This window comes from Equus przewalskii, chromosome 1 (assembly GCF_037783145.1).
Source record: "Equus przewalskii isolate Varuska chromosome 1, EquPr2, whole genome shotgun sequence".
Classification (NCBI taxonomy): Eukaryota; Metazoa; Chordata; class Mammalia; order Perissodactyla; family Equidae; genus Equus; species Equus przewalskii.
Window position 1 is genome coordinate 32,219,392 of NC_091831.1, and position 15,973 is coordinate 32,235,364.

A 15,973-nucleotide genomic window follows, 5' to 3' on the forward strand; every position below is an offset into this window, starting at 1 on the left:
GCCCAGGAGCAGAACTCCTTTACGATTTGGAATCCAGAATGTGGGACAGACTGCCTTTGCATCTGGTGGCAAGTCACACTGAAGATGGCTACTGGAAGGAGGTCTTTGCAAGAGAGGGAAAACAAGGGGAGACTTGAGTCTAGACGAGGCCTGGGCGTGGAGGTGTCTAGGGGACGGGCTTGCCAGCATCGGCTCTAAGGGCCTTCTAGAGTTGGCCCTCAAGATTTTCTTTCTTCTATTAGCAGAATTAACTGAAAAATGAGGTCAACACATAAAAAATAAGACTAAACTTTTAAGTGTCTAATTATGTAGAATCCCAGTCTATTTAAATGTAGTCACTACCATAAAGTGTAAGTTGATTTTAAAGACGATCCATTGCATTGTGAGGTGTATAAAATAAATACATACACATTGATACCTATTCTCAAATGCTGCCTAGAATGGGAGAGAAGGCTATTACCTTGAAATAAGCTTTTAAAAATGAAAAAGAACTTCGAAAAGGAATGGAATGAATTATAAACCTGAAACTGGGAAAGTTCCACCCACTTACTGCCTCACACCTCCCCCTTACCTGATCCAAGCATCCTTCCAAGGTAGTCTATATGCAGCTAAGGGGGCACCTTGAACACATGTACAGGAATCAGCACACCTGACATCGGCAAACCTCAGCTGTTTAAGTCACCACAAAAACAACATCCAGTGACGACTATTTGAAAAGATTTCTTTTAAACTTTAAAACCACTTTTTAAAGATTAAATGAACCCACTCAAAACATATTAATGCTTCTGTGCAACTTAATGCTGAGAAAGGGTTGCCAACATACACACTCAGCAGTTTCATTAACATAGGTAGCTCTTGAATGGCCAAAGTCAAAGATAGTAAAAAGAAAAAAAAAGACTCATGGGATAGAGGAGACATTACAAAAAAACAAAAACAAAAGGAAACAAAAAGCAAGGCTTCATTGAAGATAGTAAGCTTCACTATCTATGAAATTCAACACAATTCTCAATTTCCCATGAATCAAACACTTTTCTCCAGTCCGATCCAATCATCAGAAGTTGTCATTATATACAGCAAACATTTAACAGAATGGGTAGAAGGCCTGTTTTTATCATGATCAGAATGAACTAATGCATGAGAAAAAGTCCATCTGGATTTATCTAAACAGATCTGAAAGAATCTAAACTGAAAAATTTTTAGTAAGAAGGACAGTGTAGCAGCTGTCCATATAAACCTATTTCAGTGACAGATCATGTTAGAGAAGGTGGTTGCGGGTTTAACAACCAAGCCTTTTTTGTAGAGTGACCCAATGGAAATGTTGAGTACACACAGTTTTACAATGGAGCAATGTTATAGGCACCAAGGCAAAGCCAACACACTCATCTCAGGCTTCACTTGGGAAAGGCAAACAACACCAGTTGCAAATATTGCAGCTCTCACTCTTGAGCCATGGAACAGAGCCCGACATGATAGAGGCAGGAGTAATACTACAAGCATTAACTACTAGTACAGTGCTAACCAATGAGAATGGACACCCACTCTAAACATGTACGTTCACGTTGGAACATGCCAGCCTAACATCAGCTCTGGGTGTAGGGCCCACTACGAAATGTTGGAGCTGCTTCCTCCAACTGCAAAATTGTTTGGACCTTTACATAACTCTGTGCTGTTTACACTTTTCTGAGTGTGGTGCCAAAGTGGTTTGAGGGATGCTCACAGAGACCCTGGGCCACATTTAAACCATCCGGCATGTGCTAATTAGGCAGCTCATGAACATCCTAGCACACTGCATAAGGAGGAAAAATTTTACTTCCCTCCTGTAGAACTGGGGTTGGGAGACATTTGTGGCTGATAACCACACGCAAATGCACCCAAACACACACGCACACACACACTCTTAAACTTTTCTATTACTGGAAATATTATTTTGGCTTTCTTTGAATATGGAAGTTCTCAGGGTAAAACAGAATATCAGAACAGTCACTTTTATCCTAATTGTCAAATTACAGCTCAAGAGGAAAAAAATAATCCTAGACTTTTTCTCCCCAAGTAGGAGGAAAACCTTGTCAGAGTGCTAGCAAGCTTGCAAGGCCAAACATGAAAAGGATGGTAAGAATCAGTAATGTAAATAATCCGGGGGATGTGAGTAATTTTTAGAGGTCATAAACCAATACTAACACCTTGTGACACACCTTTTGTCCCGTGTGCACATAATTTGGAATACATTTTTTCAAATGACAAAAGATCAAAGGTGAGAGAAGTGACCAACAATGAAAATGATTTTTTAAAAAGGGATAACAGAAACATTGATCTTTTATAATAATTATAAATTCCCTCTGCATTTTCATGTACCATAAAAATGATTTGGTTTAGCTTTCAAATATCATTTAAACAAACAAACAAGACAGAGAGGGAAGTTCACTGCTGGGGTTTGCAAAGAGGAGCATCTGTTCACGTACAGACACTGCAGGGTGGCTGCTGAAAAGCTACTTTTATGTGCATGATGGTGGTCTTCTCGGCTACAGTACAAGTGCTTGTGCATCAAGTATAAAATACAAGCCTTTAATCACATAGATCAGCTTTTTAGCTTCTGTAAATTTAAAAACAAAAAGGATAAATAAGGCACTGTACTTTTAAAAACTAAAACTGCTTAGTTCCAAGTTTAAAACCCAAGGAACAACCAGAATATAATATATAACTTCCCTTACTCAGCCTCAGAGAAAGACTCTGCAAGTTCCCTTCTCCATCTGAGACGCATTTGCTGACATCTTAAATTGTGGTGTTCTCCATTAACTGCAGATTTGAAAGGCTTGATAAGCTTATAAAAGCAGAATTCAGTTAATGCAAAATAAAGGGTTACTTCTATAGAACAGTTTTACTCTTCTACCACCCTCTCAATCACTTTGCATCCAGCCGCCTCCGTTTGCTGTGGGAAGAGTCCAGCTTGGCCTTCAGCTTTCGCTTTCTCTGGGCTGCACTGTTCTCTGGGGTTTTTGTCAAGGGTCTGGCCCGAGTCTTTCCACTGCTTTGCTTCCTGTTTGCGGCTTTCTGTGGTCTTGAAGAGGATTCACCTGCTCCTTTTTGCTTTGCAGGTTTCGTCACTGTCTCTGAGGCTGTAGGCTGGGTAGATCTTTTATTTGTATTCTCTTTTTCTTTCCTGGAGGGAGGGCAGCTCTTCCCAGGGGACTTTTTAGGAATCTTCACTTTATTCTCTTTCAAAGACTTTCTGGGCAGTTGGCTGATTCTGTCCTTTGCAGTTGGCTTCTTGGCGGCAGGGGTTTTGGTAGATCCATCAATATGCTTTTCTTTGCTGGCTTTCATTGCAGGCCCCTTGTCCTTTCTGTCCTGAGTGCTGCCGCCTTCTGTTCTCTTGCGTTTATTCTGAACCTCTGTTTTCGGCAAGATTTCAGACATTTGCTTCCCTTTCCTCCCCTTCATTCCATCAGTACTCTTGGGCTTAATGGGAAACCCATCTGCATCTACTTGCAGGGCAAGCTTGGGGGACATCAGAGGGTTGATGCACACACTCTTACAACTCTGTTTATTTTCCACAGCCAGACCAAGTGGGCTTTCCGTTTTCTCGTTCTTGATCAAACGTTGCTGGGCTCTGAGCTTTCCTCGAATATTGGAATATTTTCTAAGGATCCGGGTACTGGCTGGAGTGGGTGAGTTTGTGGGAGGATGGCTATTTCTACCTTCCTTGACTTCCTCTATGCTGTCTTCCGAATTGGGGTTGAGGGTGATGTCACTGCCGTCCTCTGGATCCACTTGGTCAGGATTCTCTCGAAATTTAGCCCAGAGCTTCTGTGTTTTCCAATTGTTCCTAGCAGGAGTAGCTCCAGGAAATTTCTTCAAGTGTTTTTTCAAGCGTTCAGCCTGTAGTGAACTGGGATACAGGCTAGAAGGAGAGTACTTCTGAAGAGGATGCTTGACAGGGGGGATGTCTCCTGGAAGACGAGTATTGAGCTTCTTCACAATTACTAGAGACCGGGTTTCAGTTGTCTCTAAGAACCATTTACAAACATTAGATAATTTAAAGTTTGTCATAAACAGCATCTGAACAGGAGAAAACTTTTGACCTTCCAGGGAACCCCTACATTTCCGTGACCTTTTCTTGCTTTTCCAAATCTCCTTTAGTTTATCTGACTTGTTCCTTGCTCTTGGTGTTGGCTGGGATTCTTTCTCCAACTGGATCCAGCCCTTCTGGACTCTCACGTACTGGGCATTGAAGTTAGCAATAAGCTCTTGGTTCTCCTCCTCAGCACACCATTCCACAAACTTTGGCTGGTCATCTACCACTGTGTCCACATCATCCTCATCTAAGGGATCTCCACTCTCTGAAGCTTCATTTTCCTTTGGCATTGGGTTTCCTTGTGCCACTTCCTTTTCGGAAATCACTTTTGTAGTATCCAAAGAGTCCAGAGAATGAGCATGTCTTAGGTTGTAGGTTGAAGAGGTCAGTCTTGTAAGCCTTGGTACCCATTTTGGGGACTCAGTAGCATCACCACTTCCACTACTTGACAACCCAAGTGTGCCAGATGGCACGTCACTATCATCATCTTTATGCTGGGTGTTTGCACTGTCTACCTCATTTACAACCTCCTTGATATCCTGTGTAGGAATAGGTCCTGGCTTCTCTTTTGGTTGTTCTGGGAAAGTACATGGAATACTTTCTGAGGGATCATGAGCATTTTTCTCGCCTAACTTAGACTGAACATAGATTTCCAGTCTCTCTCCAGGCAAGGGCTGGTCAACTGTAGTTATGGGATCACTGCTGGGGAAAATATCTCCTTCTTCCCCCTTGACTTCTTTTGCCAGCATGTTTTTAAAAGTCTGCCTAGTGATGATCCCACCTCCTTCACCCTCCTGCTCAGTCTCTTTCTCAGAGGGATTTTCACTGACATTTGAGTTTTCTGTGTCCTCCAGAGTTTTTGTATGGAAACTGTCAGGCAGAAAGGCCTCAGGTGTTGTCCCACCAGGGTACCCTTCCTTTTTAGAACGTTTTGCACCAGAATTTTTAGAAACTTTGATCTCAGGACAAGTAGAGGAAGTTTCTAGTCTCTCTCCAGGCAGAGGCTGGCCAACTGTGGTTATGGGATCACTGCTGGGAAAAATATCTCCTTCTTCCCCTTTGACTTCTTTTGCCAGCATGTTTTTAAAAGTCTGCCGCGTGATGATTCCACCTCCTCCTTCACCTTCCTGCTGCTCAGCGTCTTTCTCAGAGGGACTTTCATCAACATTTGGGTTTCCAGTGTCCTCCAGAGCTTTTGTACGGAAACCAACAGTCAGAAAGGCCTCAGGTGTTGTCCCACCAGGGGCCCCTTCTTTTTTAGAACGTTTTGCACCAGGATTTTTAGAAACCTTAATCTCAGAACAAGCAGAGGAAGAATCTGAACTTTGATTTCTTAGGCACCTATCAGCAGAGGAAGAATCTGAAAGTTGACTTCTTAGGCACCTATCAGAGGCCTCAGGTAATTTTTTACCTTTCTTCTTCTTGTCCAAATTCTCTTCAGGTAAGTCAAGGTTTTGATCACACATATCTTTTTCTGAAGGATGTTTTACATTACTGCCCTCTCCCTCTAATTTTCCTGTACCACCTGCTGCTTCACCTTCCTCAGTTTCACCAGGATTTTCATTAGTAAAAGTGCTGCTTTCCTGCAAGAGTGGGTCAGTGTCTAGCTCCTGAGTGTCTTCAGTCTCAGCCTCAGTACTGATGCTTTGGTTGTCCTCAGCCTTTCCCAGGCTCAGGGGAGGCTCCGAGCCCACTGTGGGACTTTGATTTTCTGAACACAGAGGACCTTCCTCTCTACTGACTATTTCAGGAGAAGAACAAGGCCTAGAAACAACATCTTCACTGTCTCCCTCAGAAACGCTCTCAGTAGAGGGAACCAGGTGACAGTCTTGGGGTACACTCATCTCCTTTGCATCCAGCAGTTCAACTGGTTGTTGGTCTCCTTTGGGGGAAGGTATGCCACCTGCTGTGGTAGCTGAGACCATGGAGCTGCCTTCTGGCATGTCCTCTTCAGGAGGATGAGCAGGGAGAGGCGTCCCTGGGCTGGAGGCTGACACGTCCTTTGACCTGGGGGAGCTGCTCGGATTCAGTTTATTTGTTATGGGGCAAACCTCAGACTCTTGTGAGTCCTTTTCAGAAGAAACATCTCTGTCTCCTTCTTTGAGGGAGGTTATTTCTTTAATAGGTTCTTCAGGGTTGTCTTCTCTGGGATGCTGCACATCTACTGTCGGTCTAGGGGCTGAAATTATAAGGGTCTGTTTGGGAGTGACCACTGACTCTGATGCTAGTGTTGAGCAGCTTGCTTTTTCTTGGGAGTGTAAATTTCTGGCCAGTGTGCGAACAGTTGGTAGTTCACAACAATCACCATTGAAAAAGTATCCTCGAGTACTCTTTCTGGCTGTTTTCCGAGAGGATAATACAGATCTTTGATTCTCAAAGTGGCATTCTGTTATTGGCTGACTGATATAAACAACATCACACTGGTTATCATAATCGTTTATCCTCAACCCTGATGCCCTTTTACTTTTCCGAGCTGTCTTAATGGAGGTTGATATCATCTTGGTTCGTGAATGTCCATTAGATGCTTTGTGTACAGCTGGCATGGGGCTGGGGGCTAACCAACCATCTTTGGAATGATCAAACTGGCCCTTATCACTGGGATGTAAATGGTAACCCACCTTATTTCTTCCTAGTGAGTGAAGATGGTTCTCCTGCTTTGGCCTTGAATCTTGTTCACCTGCCTCTAAATCCTGGCACAAAGGTGTTTTTGAGCTACACTGTAAAGCATTCTCTTTGTCAGCAGTTCTAGATGAATTCCCCATAAACCCTGAGTCCCAAGCCTCTTCTGATAAAGCTTTGAACGAATTTCTTTGAGAAACAATACAGCTGTTGCTCTCCTCACTATTCTCAGCTGCCACTTTTACTGCAATTAGACTTTCTACTAAAGCTGAATTCTGCATATGGTCTTTACCATCCTCACATATTTTCACATTTGTGTCTTGCGCCTGTCCAGTGGTTTGCCCCTCCAAGCTCTTAGAGATGTGGTGGAAGTTTAATGAGGAAGAATTAGATGCAGTGAGGTATCCCAGAGTGGAACTATCCACTGAACTACCAGAATTAGGTTTAGTGGTTGGAAGTTCAGAGGAATCTTTCTGGACAACAGTCAAGGCATTCTCTCTTCCATCTACAGAGTTTGTCTCAGGCAGAGGCTCCTTCAGGGCCTGTTCTGTCAAGTGGAGAGGGCTATGAGAACCCGATGAGTCTACAAACAAATCCGCAGAAGTAGGAGACTTCATATTGAGACACAGAGCATCCTTTTCCTTATGTTTGGTGCCTAGCTGGGCACAGCTGGCATTGCAAGTGGATGCATCCATTGCTCCAGAATCAGAAGCTCGCAGGTCCTCAGTGCCTGGCTGAGATTCAGTGTACAGATCGTTCAGTACACGAATGAACTGCTTCTGATGATGAGTGCACAGCTTGACCATAAACTTCTCCAGTGGGGACTTCGACTGACTGTTAGAATCTACTGCTATTGCCTCGGATGAATTCTCACTAGACAGACAAAGAGAAAGAAAGAATTAGTATGGTCATTTTCTAAAGAACCATTTTTACATTATAAAATTCACCAGATGTTACTCATGTTGTAGAGAGTGGACACTCCGGCCAAAACTGCTTCTGAGTGCCCATACAGATTAGATTCAATAAATGAGGAGTATTTACCTCATTAAAATATAAGGCCAGCTCTGTTACAGTCTCAATTTTTAGTGGCAATATCCTTCATACTTTTTAAGTGATCATTCACAAATAATTTTTATCTTATAGAGAAAAAAAATCATTAAATTTTTTTTTCCAAAAAATAAAACTCTGGCCACATTATTAACTCTAGCTGGTCAACATATACTTTTGTTTTAGGCCTGGATATTCCTGTTTATTAGTTTATAAGCCCACAATACTGACAATTCAGACACACTATATTACAAATCTTAGTTTAAAAACACTTAGAGACAATATAGTTTTAACATGGTTCCTTAGCATGATCAATTGGCTGGACTTTATAATTCTGCCAACAGTAATGCAGGAATCCTTCTACCCTTTCCTGGGGCATAGAGGAAGAGAGATCAATAACTTCACATTTCAGACAGACTGAAGGATGGAATGACAAGCAATTCCTGATTCCTAGCTTCTAAGTGAAGAAACATATGAAATCACATTATAAACTGTAAGGCTCTGTCAATGCAAGGTAACAGTATCATGTCTTCAGTCACACCTCAGTCTTTACATTCTCCTAGAGCTCCAACAAACACTTTACAATAATCCACAGGAAGTCATTCTACATTAAAGAACCCTTTTCAATCATTTCCTTAAGTTCTCCAGCACAACTCTTAGAGTTTAACCTGGATAGTGGGGGTGGTGGGAAAGGATGATACTAGATTCAAGACAGGCTAGAGGCAATTCCTGCTTAGACAGCCATTGTTTTCAGAGCTGCCTTGAGTTTCTGGATCTGCGTGTTTTACTAACCCCATGCAGTGGGAATGCCCCAATTTTCCGGAGTTTGATACAATCTCTCTCTCTCGGGATGGTGTTTCCCCAAGAGCCTATTATCTGGCTTTCTCTGTAATGTAGCAGAGTACTGAGGGCAGCTTAATAAATGTGTGTTAACAGGTGTTGTTTGATGTCTTCCAGCTAATTCTTCTTTTCTTTACTCTTTGACGTTATCACCCAGTCATGAGGTGCCTTCACAGGCAAGCTTACCCCAGGCAGCCCACATCAGCCTCCTACTTCCCCACTCTGCTCTGGCCTCTGAAGCAGTGTGGTTTTAATGGAAAGAGCACAGATTGTGGCATATGAAAACTTATATTCTACTTCCAGCTCTGACATTTACTTTCTACAGGATCTTAGGCAAATTACTTAACCTCTCTGAACCTTGGTTTCCTCATCTGTAAGTCGGAACTGATTATCAATATTTCAAAGGACTGTTGTTCAATATTAGATAACGTACATAAAGCACAAAGCACAAAACCGCAGGTGCTCAATTTCAGTTTCTCTGTTCCTGACTCACGGAAAATTTGAAGACCAAGTGGTGAATAAAGCTGCTGAGACATGTCTAAATACAAAACAAAACAAAACTAAGAAACCATTAGTCAAATCTGTTGTTTAAACTGCTTTACGAGAGAAAAGGTTACACTGTGTTTTTTTCACAACTAGCAAGAGGGCAGTTTTATTAAGTGGTGCCACAGGCATCTGAAAGGGCCTACAGTAGACTACAGATTAGAAAGATGAAAAATGTCTTAGAAAATGCCTATACCAAACTTGAAACTCATCACTGAATTATGAATAAACCAAGAAAAAAGACCATTACAGAAGTATTATAACAGGTACATGGGGATGGTGAACTTTAAAAGTACATGTGGGCAACAGGGCCAAAATCTAACAAAAAGAAAAGACCAAAAGAAACTAGGAAAAAACTCATGGAGCAGTATACTAATGATGTGTATATTTTCTGTACAGTGTCCTTCAATAAAAAGTTTTAAAAAGGTAACATCTAGGGCCAGCCTTGTGGCACAGCTGTTAAGTACACATGTTCCGGTTCAGGGGCCCGGGGTTCGCCGGTTCGGATCCCAGGTGTGGACATGCCAACGCCTGGTGAGCCATGCTGTGGTAGGCGTCCCCCATATAAAGTAGAGGAAGATGGGCACGGATGTTAGCTCAGGGCCAGTCTTCCTCAGCAAAAAGAGGAGGATTGGTAGCATATGTTAACTCAGGGCTAATCTTCCTCAAAAAAAAAAAAAGGTAACATCTGGAAGGTCAACAGGAAGAAGCTCCCTCTGCTGTGTGAGAAAGGCAAATAGTATCTCCTTCCTTCAGAATAGGTGAGACACCAGTGACTCCCCTGGGTTAGTGACTGTTCAGTCATTTCCAACTCTTGCACTCAACAAGACGTACACGGGAGCTTAACAAACTCCTCATGCAGCTGCGTGAGACTTTATGGCTCAGGGAGAAGTCAGAAGGCCCCTGCTGAAGGACCCCTCCAAGAGGTACCTTGTGGCTATGCCTATCAGGTGATGCGAAAGCACAATGTGTGTTATAGGATACAGTACTGTGAGACGGTGGAGAGCAGTCTGCCACTTACTAGCTATGTGACCTTCGCCAAAACACTTAACCATTTTGGGTCTTAGTAGATTACCCATCCCATCTACCACTTAGGATTGCTGCAAAGGAAAACCTACAAAGTTTATGAAAATATCAGTTACCATTATTGTCAGCCAATCACATCAAACGTGCGTCAAAAAAAACAATGCAGAGCTCAGGAAAGTTTATGAAGCTTTCTTACAACTGAAAAAAATGAATTTTCTAGATAATTAAAGGTTACCCTTCAAGTACCAAACACTTTAAAAGTATAAAATATTTTTGATGGAAGTCTTTTAAGAATTATAACCTCCTCTGAACACAATTTATTCTTTCTTAATGACTCAGGGTCACTACCATGTGCACTATTATTGAACTTTGGCTATTAATTTTATTGTACTCAACTGAAACATATTGATAGTTTTGAGGGCTACTCAATTAAGTAAATTTGCCGAAACACAAAAAAGTTACAGTGGCAGTTGGCATTTTATAAAATCTTTCTCCTTATTGGCTTGCAAATAGCAGCTGTGTTTAGGCGTCCCACTTCTATGTTTAGCAGTGCACCTCTGCTCACTGGCTGAGAAATCCTAACTCAAGTGCTGGACTGGTACTTTAGCCTCTGAAAGAAGGCGTGAGGAATAGTTTTCTGAGTAAAGCACAGGGGTTTTCTAACAACAACTTCAACTACTCAGAGGCCTTTACTCCTCAGTTTTTGGTTCTTGGATGTGTTCCTGAGGCTTCTGAGATAGGTGACTATAAATAAGTGGGATATTACTGCCTTTTCAATGCATCAAAGACTATACTATAAGTACATTTTAACAATACACAAAAAAGGGTGACAAAGGTCTACAAGAAAGATTAAGAAATATCACGGCATCTTATTGTACAAGAACTGAAGAGATAAATGGTTCCTCCCAACTCAAGAAGCACAACCATCGCCACAGTCTGAAAGTCTTCTGGACTGCTTCATGCCTGAGGCTGTGCTCCAGCAGGCGGCTTCAGTGTTTGGGATGAACAACGTGCCTGGAGATTAATGAAATCAAGGTGTGTGCCCAATAAGAGGACTGAGTGCTCTGAGGGAAACTGAGGAAGTGCTTTCTTCTAAAATGATGCTCACACAGAATAAAAAACCGAACAATAATTAATCCATAGGTGTTATCTAACTTCCTTTATGGTTGTGAGATTTGGATCTGCTGCTGTCCCATATGTTTCAATAATTTAGTAGTGCTTCAATATTTTAATTACCCTCAACTAACGTAAGGTCTTCCAAAGGGCCGTGCAATCAGCCCTAAAGCAATGACTGTGGCAATATGGCTCAGCTAGTCTTTTTCACAGCATGATGGTAAGGTGGCGCCTTCACAACTAAGGCATACCGAAGAAACATTATTAGTATGCACTGAACTCTAACCTGGAACAATGCAGTACCACATTCAGATGCTGAAAAATAGCATCAGAGAGGCTGACACAGGCTACACCAACCTTTAGAGTCATTTACAGCAGTGGTTTGCGGAAGCTCAGGAGATGAAAAGATTAAAACTGCAAATGGCAACCTTGCTTGAGAGAGAGACATGAACCAAGGGTCATTTGTGTGTTTTCCTGGTAAAAAGGATCAGGAACAATGTACTGGTGAACCACAGGTCTTTAGAGCAAGTGTGGGGTGCTCTTCATCAGTTGCCTCTTGGGCCGTCTCAAAACTATCTGAACCTGGAGTCAGTGTATCCTTTCCTGAAATCCTAAGCCATAGTGGTTTGTAAAATTCATTGGCAATTATAAAGGATCTTGCATATTTACCCAATAATTTGTATCTTTTACTGACTTAATTTGTCTTGTCTTTGTCTCAGCTTTCAAAGCAGACGTAAGCTTCCTGAGTGTAAGGATGAGCTGCATTTCATGTTTTCTGTTTTCTCTCAGCAAAAGAGCAGAGAGGGAAAGGGCGTACCGAGGATGCTTCCTGGGTTTCCCTCCTGAGCAGCACCATTTACTGAGATAGGAAAACAGGGGATAAAGCCGGCAGCTGGTGATTGCTGGGGTGTGTATGTGTCTCATGAGTTGTGTTCTGTGCATACTGAGTTGAGTGTTCATAAGGTGCAGAATCTGAGATGTCTGGTAGGCAACTGGACACACAGGCACGAGCCCGCCAGAAGCTTCACTTGGATCTGGGAACCCTCACATTAATACTAACCTTTGTTCAGGTGTCATTAAACGGCCCTGTTATAATAGCTAACTTTATAACTATAGTAATAAAATCACTTTTGACTGTGCCTCTAAATTATCCAGCCTACCTTGTTTGATTTTCTCTAGAAATTTGCTCAATAAGACCTAAGTTTAGATGAATTTTAATTTCATATCATTTGAATATTTAATTTTTAAAATTAACTTCAAATTGCTGAAGTTTAATTCTATTACTATTTCTTTATGTTTTGAAAAAAATGGATGCTGGCCACTTTTAAACAGCTGGTCTGTACCTTTGCTTCTAGTTATTTAAGTTTTCCAATAGCCTTAGGCCTTTCATAGAGCCTAAACATACCATTTGCCCTGACTCACAATACTCTCAGGCAGGGAGCAGGGAGACCAGAGAGGGACGAGTTCTGTCCTGCAGACCAGCTCGACCTAAGCGCAAGCACTGTCTTTCAGTTCAGTGATTACAGTTGGTATCATGGTACGTCCTTCCCATCTGACTGTATCAGATTGTTACAAGCACAATACTTCATCACAGATTTTGAAATCACTTGTTTGATTTCATGTTTCTTCCGCTCAACAACTGGATTCCCTGTGGTAGGTAAGTGAACTTCTTATCAACCAGAAATACTTCACCACCACCATTAAAAAGGAGTAAGATTCTAGGAACTGGTAAATGGAGGAAAGAGCTGTAGAAGAGGGAAACTTGACTTCCAACTACCTGGATTAGTTTCGAGCTTCTCTCCTTAGTGAGAAATGGCCTACATGACCTTGACCATTTTGTCTTTCCATCCCCAGTTCAATGCCTAATTCTTAAGGGTGTAGCAAAAGGATAAGATAATATTCATAAAAACTTTGAAAGGCACAATTTAAGAACATACGTTGTTTCACAACCCTGTCTTTAATGATTTACTCAATGAAGTTTTTCTAGATCAGAGGTTAGACACAGCTAAACTCACCTACTTTGTCAATACTGCAGTACTTAAATTCCCAAAGGAAAGCATTCCTGTGCTTAATATAAATGGTGGATGGTCAATGCTTATGTCATGTTAGGATAAAAAGAGCAAATAGAGAAGAGATCTGGCAGAGAGCTGAGATGACAATTTTAGGAGTAGAATTTGGGATTGCAGGATTCAAGAAGTCTCTCTAATATATGCTCTCTAACCACCACTAAAACTGCTTTGGCAAATGCAACATCACTGATGATCAAAATATATTCTTGTTGACTGAAAAATGTGAACGATGTTTGGATGGGAGCTAATCTTTGTAGCAGAAAAAGGTAGTCCCAGGAAAACAGATGAGGAGAGAAAGCTACAGACAACACTTTAGACAGAGTAAACCAAATTAAGAGTTGTAAATTAATTTGGCCTGATTGTGTTCTTTAAATACAAGAAAACATGAAAATGCATCATCAGCTCCCATTCAAGGCAATAAGAGTTGTATTTTTTTGTCAGACAATCTGAAATTAGGTTCCCTAATTCCTTACTTCTGGTCCTCTACATACACACAAAAAAAACTCTGCTAGCTTTTCTGTATCTCAGGGCTTAATATCCCTGATAAAAGGCTATTATTCAGAGTAGATCTAAATATTATAGAAGCCGTTTAAGGCTTCTCTATTGTATCTCCTGTTTCTCTACAATTTAACCAAACTGTCAAATCTATTAAATTATAATATAAAATATAATTATCAAAGAGATTCTCATGTTCGCTATTTAACATATTTTCACCCTATAGGCAAACGTACCTGGGAAGCTAAAATATAATCAGAAAGTTACTTGGTGAGTAGAAAGTCAGAGCAAGAGGTTATTAAGCACAATAGTACAATGCTTCCATCTCCTAAGAATGTCATGGGCTCACAAAAAAGACAGTTCTGTCAAAAACTGAACAAGTTTTCACCAAACTGATTTTTGTTTCTATCATTCCAAGTAAGACTACACATGCAAGACCAAATACATTACATTTGGTGTTAATTAATTTAAAGAAAAGGAGCAAGGATTCAAAGGCTATGAAAGACATAAGATTTTGGACTGAATGGCATAAATTTAAAAAATGATAGTTTCTGGAAGTGGAGGAAGAAACAGCCCTAAGTGAAAAAAGCTAATGCTGATTTGTGGGAGTACAAACCTAAATTATTAATCTAATGAGTATTATAACTAAGAATTCTTAGAAAACACTTTGAAATAGACTTCAGGAAATAACACAATTTCAAACAAAGAGGACAGACTTCCACCCAGGGCTGATTTGAACTGAGTGTCTGCCATTAGCCTCACTGAGTTAGTGAAACCAGATTAAAGAAAGATCTGGATGTTAAAGGCAAAACTGACATTTTAGAAGGTCAGGATTACCTGAGAGCTCATGACAAGACAGTGAGACTGGCCTTTTCTTGTTTTTGTCTGTCTGGTGGGGGATTAAAATTTATGTTGTTCTTTGGGGGAAACTGGCCTTTATTTCCCAATTTAAATGACCAGGACAATGATGGGCTAAAAAAATACTACTGCTTAAGCAAAATACAGAGGCGCTCATTCCTCAAGTGAGAGAAAATGCACCATATCCTGATGTTCTTTTAAAGGAGGGTGAGGGGAAAGAAACATTTGTCAAGGCTGAACAGAGGCCAAGGACTGTCCATGGTCTCCCTGGAGTGGGACTGAGAGGAGTCAGAGTTCAGGCAAGAGTTCACTACAATGGAAATTGTTTCTTTTGTAATAAGAATAATGATAAACTCAACAAAAACCCATAGCACCACCTTGCAGGGCAGTGTGTATACAGAGGGTTGACCTAAAGGAGGCATGGGGAGCTGACACAAGTATACAAAAACACAAACAAAAGGACATTTAATAGTTCACATGACAGATCCCAGCAACACAGTCTTTTCCTCTCAAGAAATAAAGTGATATGTTTTTCGGGGGTTTTTTTGAGGACTAGCCCTGAGCTAACATCCGCTGCCAATCCTCTTCTTCTTGTTGAGGAAGATTGGCCCTGAACTAACATCTGCGCCCATCTTCCTCTATTTTATATGGGGTATGCCTGCCATAGCATGGCTTGATGAGCGGTGCGTAGGTCAGTGCTGGGGATCCAAACCGGTGAAACTCAGGCTGCCAAAGCGGAGCGTGAGAACTCAACTGCTACGCCACTGGGCCGCGCGTAAAGTGCTTTGTTTTTGACAAATATTTCTAGTTTCTTTTTGGGTGAAAGGAAGTGAGAGACTAGCAGATTATATATCTAAATAAGCAGATATTTGATACTGTTCAGCGTTTTTTGTGATTTTTATGGGATCTTCTATATCCTAACTTTTCTCCTGTTTTCTTGAGGTTCTTCATCTCTATTCCTGAAATCATACAAATCTTTGGCATAATCCTTAAAAGTGGCAAATTCTACTTTTATTGTCATATATATAGTAAATCACTTAAAATTGACACAATGACAGCAGTCCTAATAATTGTAATTAAAGGACTTAGACTACTTTGTAAAAGGTAAAACATTAAAAAAGGATTTTTATGGAACCTTATAAAGATTTAATGTTATTTCTCACTTGTTCACCTCATGAATGTTAGAGGAGGTATGTATATTTTAAAATGGGGCACTCTTGGAATTAACAGTCCTTTATAACCATTCCCCACTCCACCTCTCTCTGGAAACACTCAAGGCTACTGTTGGAGA

At 41.1% G+C, this 15,973-nt stretch overlaps 1 protein-coding gene across 19 annotated transcripts in view; it reads right to left on the reverse strand.

Annotated features, from left to right (window-relative positions):
• Positions 1 to 700: 700 nt before the first annotated feature.
• Positions 701 to 15,973, reverse strand: part of LCOR (ligand dependent nuclear receptor corepressor) — a 123,677-nt gene continuing 108,404 nt past the window's right edge. For all 19 annotated transcript variants that reach the window (XM_070560176.1, XM_070560187.1, XM_070560195.1 and 16 more), the window contains one exon: positions 701 to 7,564. In XM_070560176.1, coding sequence (XP_070416277.1) covers positions 2,899 to 7,564 — 4,666 coding nt within the window. In that variant the 3' untranslated portion in view covers positions 701 to 2,898. The remainder of the gene's footprint in view (positions 7,565 to 15,973) is intronic.